Consider the following 5,092-nt stretch of genomic DNA (forward strand, 5'->3'; position numbering starts at 1 on the left):
TTCTCAGCCGTTCAATACGTCCCTCTTCAGACACGTATCTTTGCAAGTATACATTGCATGAGGAGGAGGTGTTGCAATCCTGGAAACTCTTTCCTAGCCCTGCTCCTAGAGGGCTGACAGAGAGTTCTGCTCACTCTTCCTTATTTTCTTTCTCTTCCTTTCTTCCTTTCTTCCTTTCTTCCTTTCTTTTTTCTCTTTCTTTCTTGCTTGCTTGCTTGCTTGCCTTCCTGCCTTCCTCCCTTCCTGCCTTCCTCCTTCCTTCCCTCCCTCCCTCCCTCCTTCCCTCCCTTCCTTCCTTCCTTCCTCTTTCCTCTCTTTCCTCTCTTTCCATCTTTCCTTTCCACAAAAGTCAAGGCAGGCTCACACAACAGCTTGGGGTTCAGCTTTAACTTCTCCTTACTCTGCTTCCTACATTTGGAGCCAAAGAGACAACAGGTCTGGCTCGAGCAGGCAGAAGGACGCCTTTCTTCTCTCTGCCAACCGCCTAAAGCATCCCGGGAAGAGTGAGAGGTGGGCAGGACGCGTCTGCAACCCCTGGGCTGCACTATTCTGGTCTGCTCTGCTTCTTGCAGTTTCCCCTCCCCGTCCTTGAGACGCCGGGCTTCTGCAGACAGCTGCTCACTCAAGAAGGCAGCTATGCAGCTGCTGTTTCTAGGGCAGCTGGCAAAGCCAAACTCCTCTCCCATTTTCCATGGGAGTGCCAACACCACCTTCTACCTGGACATTAGGTGAAGAAGAACAAAGTTGGCGTTAAAGAGTTGGAGTTAAGGAAACTCCGTCTCTGGACTCTGTCACCACGGTGCATCCTCTTTCTCCCTGCCCCATAACAAGAGAGAGCCTTTCCACTGGCACCGCTGCTTTGGCTGGAGGAAACGTGCCCTTCTCACCCTCACGGCAGTGGCACCGGGAGACCTGCAGAAAGAGGGTGGGACCGACTGCGGCTGGCACCGGGACGGGCACGAAGCATCCCGGGACACATGCCCACCTACTCGTGACCAAAAGCAGCTTGGCAAAGCTGCTGGCAAGCAGCGTGGCAGAAAAGGCCCCGGGGGTCCTGGCGGACACCGGGTTGCCCAGGAGCCAGCAAGGTGCCCTTGCCCAAAGGCGGCGGCGAGTGGTACCCGGGGCTGCACTGGGCAAAGCCTTGGCAGCAGCTGGAGGGAGGTGACCCTTCCCTCTGCTCAGCGCTGGGAGGCCATGCCTGCAGTGCTGTGCCCGGGTCTGGGCTCCCCAGGACGAGAGAGACACGGGCAGAGTGGGGAGAGCCCCCCAGGGCCCCTCCCCCACCCCCCCCCCAGGGCGACCCTTGGGCTCAGAACGGCATGTTGTGTTGACCCGGCGCTGGCCCGGCAACGGCCCCAGTGCCTGCAGGGACGGCGCTGTGACAGCACGCAGCGGCGCTGGGGAGAGCCAAGCTCTTGCCCAGCAGCACTGCCCGGCACCAGGACCCCCTTGGCAGCCTTGCTCGAGCCGGCTGGGCACTGTCCTGACCCCCACCATCGTGTCCCCCGCCAGGCTTCTCCTGCCCTCGGTGCGATGGGCCAGGTGAACTGCTGCCGCGGCTCCAGGTAGGCTCCCCCGCGGCTCGGGGACACGCCGGCACTGCCGGGCCCCGCACCAGCCGCCTTTCTCATGCCCGGTGCCGTCTGCTCTGCAGGGACGACCCTGACCCCGAGCAGCAGTGCGCGCCCGTCCCGCCATCACCCGAGCCCCTGCTCCATCAGCGCGTGCGGGTGACCCAGGGCCATGCAACGAGGAAGAGGGACCTCCTCCTCTTCAGCGACGCCTTGGTCATCGCCAAGCCCCAGTAAGACTCGCAGAGCCCAGCTGCCTTTCCTCCCAAGCCCTGGCCCTGGCCCCAGGGCAGGGACAGCCAAGGAGCAGCCCCAGGCCCCCGGCACCTTGCTGCTGGATGCAGCCATGGCCGTGCCCGTGGCAGGCGGGCGCTGGAGGGGAGCCACCGGCCTCGGCCACCTCCACATCACTCCCTGCCGCTCCTCTCTGCAGACGTGGCAGCGCCCGCGCCCGCAGCTCTGCCTGGCCCTGGGCCAGCTGCAGGTGCTGAGCAGTGGCAAGGGGGCAGCCGGGGATGCCGCCGAGGAGGAGGAAGGCAAGCCCACCAACTCCCTTGTCCTCGTCTGGCCCTGCGGCTCCTGCATCGTCACCTTCCGGTGAGTCTCGGTGCCACGTCCCACGGCAGGGCTGGGCAGCGCCCGCCTCTGCCCGCAGGCTGGGGAGCAGCGGGCACTCAGGCTGTTTCTCTCTCTTTCTGCAGCTCCCGGGCGCTGAAGGAGCTCTGGGTCAGCGCGCTCCTGGGGTAAGCCCTGCCTGGCAGTGCAGCCTGGGGGGCCCGTGCTCACATCACGGGGGGATGCTCCAGGCGGAGCCGTACGAGGCGGAAACACCGCTCCCCAGCTGGGGAGAGGTGCCCCCACGGCTGCGGGCAGCTCTTGAGCGGGCAGAGCTGGCGCAGCGGCTTCGCCCAGCTCTGTCCAGCCAACACCTGCCCAGCCCCGTCCTCACCACTGCCGCTGCTCTCCGCTCGACTGCCGGGCGGTGCCCGGCTGCTTCGGGGCAGCTTGCAAGTGCTCCCTGGGCTGGCAGGAGAGGGAAAAGGCGGCTTGGGTCTCACACAGCTCTTGCTCTGCCCCTTGCCCCTGCACAGGCCACCAGAAGGAGTGGAGGGAGCCCGGGTGACCCAGCTGCCCTCCATCAAGCTCCTGCTGAAGGAGCTGAGCAGCCGCCGTGCCGTGAGTGTCCCTCCTGTCTCTGCTCTGCCCCCAGATGCTGCTCCAGCCCAGCATCAGGCGCATCGCTTCTCACCTTCTGCTCTTTTCCTCTTGCCCAGGCAACAACACACACGCCAGCAGCCTGGAGAGGCTGGTCGTGAGCCAGGCAAAGGTGAGGGTCGCTCAGGGTGTCATCTCAGCCGTCCCCTCCTCTCACACATGGCCAAAGGCTGATGCAGCTCGCCGGGGCCCTTTCTGCTGCGGGGCTGCTGGGTGAGCGCGGCGTGTTGCTTGCAGGCTGGCGCAGAGCAGCGGCCACCACCCGTCCCCTCTGGCAGCCAAGGTGGACCTGGCCGCGCGGCTGGTGAGTTTGGAGAAGACGGGGGCAGGACGGCCCTTCTCTCCTCCTCGTGCAGGCGGGCACTCCTGCTGCACTGGGGCTGCTGCTGCCCTTCCCACAGGGCACGTCCGTCCCCATTGCTCTGCGGCAGGAGAGAGCTGAGCCCGCGGGGACCCTCGTTCCCAAACAACGCCTCTCCCGTGTGCTCAGCAGCGGGGGACAGCGTTGAGAGGGTCCGGGAGCACTCGCCTGGCGCTTCTCCTCCATGGCTCTTTGCTCTCTTTTCCTTGGCAGCAGGCGGGACCCGCAGCAGGAGGAGGGGGCTGCCCTGGCCCTTTGCGCGGCGAGGGACCTCGGCCGCTGCAGAGGCGCCGGGGCCGTCGGGCTCTGGCGGCAGGGGGCTCTCTTCGGCCGGCCCCTGGCAGCTCTCTGCAGCCAGGACGGCACGCTGCCCCAGCCCATCCAGGTAAGCAAGCCTGGCCAGGGGGTCCCCAGCCCGCTGGCTCCTCCGCAGAGGTGGTGTCCCCAGCCCACGCACCCACCTCCAGCCCCCCCTCCATCCTGCCCTAGGGAAAGCAGAGCCCTCCACACATGCTCCTGCCCCTGAGCAAGGTTCACCTGCCCCAGGGCCTGCCTCCAGCCACGCCACCTCCTCCTCTGTCCCCTGCAGGACCTGCTGGCTCTCCTGCGCGAGCACGGGCCATCCACGGAGGGGATCTTCCGGCTGGCGGCCGGCGAGCGCGCCTCCCGGGAGCTCCGGGAGGCCCTCGACAGCGGAGCGGAGGTCCACCTCGAAAGCCAGCCTGCACACCTGCTGGCCGTCATCTTGAAGGTGAACCCTCTGGACCTGGAGCCCAGCTCCCGGCTCTGTCGCTGCCGGCGATGCTGCCTGCGCTCCCGGCGGCAGTGGTCAAAGCCTCACCCGGAGCCCTTGGCATTGCAGGACTTCCTCCGGAAGATCCCCTCCAAGCTCCTCCAGGCAGAGCTCTACGAGGAGTGGATGAGCGCCCTGCACAAGACCAGCAGGCAGGAGAGGCTGGCAGGACTGAAAGAGTAAGTGCGGCGAGCAGCCTGCCTGCTCTGCAGGGACTGGCAGAGGCTGGGACTTGCCTGCAAAGCCACAGCCTGCCTGCAAAAGGCAAAAGCTGCGTCTTCTGCCAGCCACCTCTTGCTGCTGTGGGGTGGGGTTTTGGGGGGAAGAGGCTCAGAAAAGCCTTTCTCTCCTTGGAGCACTTCCCGCAGGCACTGGGGGTTGCTCCACGAAGGGACCTGGCCAGAAGGGCAGGGAGGGAGGGAGGTGGCCGTACCTCAGCAAAGGCTGTCCCTGCTGGAGACCAGGCGTGGCCAGGGAGCCTTCCCTCGGCTGGGCTTGGCAGAGCTCAGCCCGGGAGAGCTGTGTTGACGATGGCTACTTGTTAACGTTGTAGAGCTCAGCCCGGGAGAGCTGTGTTGACGATGGCTACTTTGTTAACGTTGCGTTCCTGTTCCCTCAGGGTGGCCAGCAAGTTGCCCAAGGGCAACCTCCTGCTCCTCAAGAGCTTGCTGTCCCTGCTGCAAGACATCAGCAGAAACGCGGCCACCAGCAGGATGACTGCCGGCAACCTGGCCGTCTGCGTGGGGCCAAACCTGCTGAGCCCAGCCGAGGAGCACACGCTCCCCTGGACGTCCTGCTGCAGGTGACGGGGAAGGTACGCTGTGGTTACCAGCCGGCTACAGCCTTCTGGGCCCACCCGAGCTCTGCTGTGCAGAGGGACCTGGCTGCCTCCTCTCTGCAGCAAACGCTCGTGGGGGAGCTGCCGGGAAGAGCAGCCCCACAGCTGCAGCTTGCTGCGCAGAAGCGAGGGTCAGGAGTGGCAAAGGCTCTTTGAGCCGTGTTCAGCCACCTAGGGGAAACCAATGGTTTGCTGTGTGCAGGTGACGCGGCTGGTGGAGTTCCTCATTGAGCACCGCGGCGAACTCTTTGAGGAGGAGGTGGCTGGGCTTGCTGGTGCACGGGCCGAGGAGTCACCAATGATCCCAAAAG

At 65.1% G+C, this 5,092-nt stretch overlaps 1 protein-coding gene across 1 annotated transcript; it reads left to right on the top strand.

Annotated features, from left to right (window-relative positions):
• The first annotated feature begins 1,536 nt into the window (after positions 1-1,536).
• On the top strand, positions 1,537-4,749 carry LOC127018356 (T-cell activation Rho GTPase-activating protein-like). The gene is made up of 7 exons (XM_050900338.1): positions 1,537-1,568; positions 1,658-1,807; positions 2,276-2,317; positions 3,364-3,535; positions 3,740-3,901; positions 4,013-4,122; positions 4,563-4,749. Exons 1-7 carry the CDS (start codon positions 1,537-1,539, stop codon positions 4,747-4,749), a joined length of 855 nt encoding a protein of 284 aa, XP_050756295.1.
• The last annotated feature ends 343 nt before the right edge of the window (positions 4,750-5,092 follow it).

The sequence above is a fragment of the Gymnogyps californianus genome, chromosome 1, assembly GCF_018139145.2.
Source record: "Gymnogyps californianus isolate 813 chromosome 1, ASM1813914v2, whole genome shotgun sequence".
NCBI lineage: Eukaryota > Metazoa > Chordata > Aves > Accipitriformes > Cathartidae > Gymnogyps > Gymnogyps californianus.

What these genes read in the sequence shown, in the direction of transcription:
- LOC127018356 (XM_050900338.1), top strand. Translation starts at nt 1,537, where the DNA reads ATGGGCCAGGTGAACTGCTGCCGCGGCTCCAG. An exon ending in AACTGCTGCCGCGGCTCCAG is followed by an intron (nt 1,569 to 1,657) that starts GTAGGCTCCCCC and finishes TCTGCTCTGCAG; the next exon opens with GGACGACCCTGACCCCGAGC. An exon ending in CGCTGCCCCAGCCCATCCAG is followed by an intron (nt 3,536 to 3,739) that starts GTAAGCAAGCCT and finishes TGTCCCCTGCAG; the next exon opens with GACCTGCTGGCTCTCCTGCG.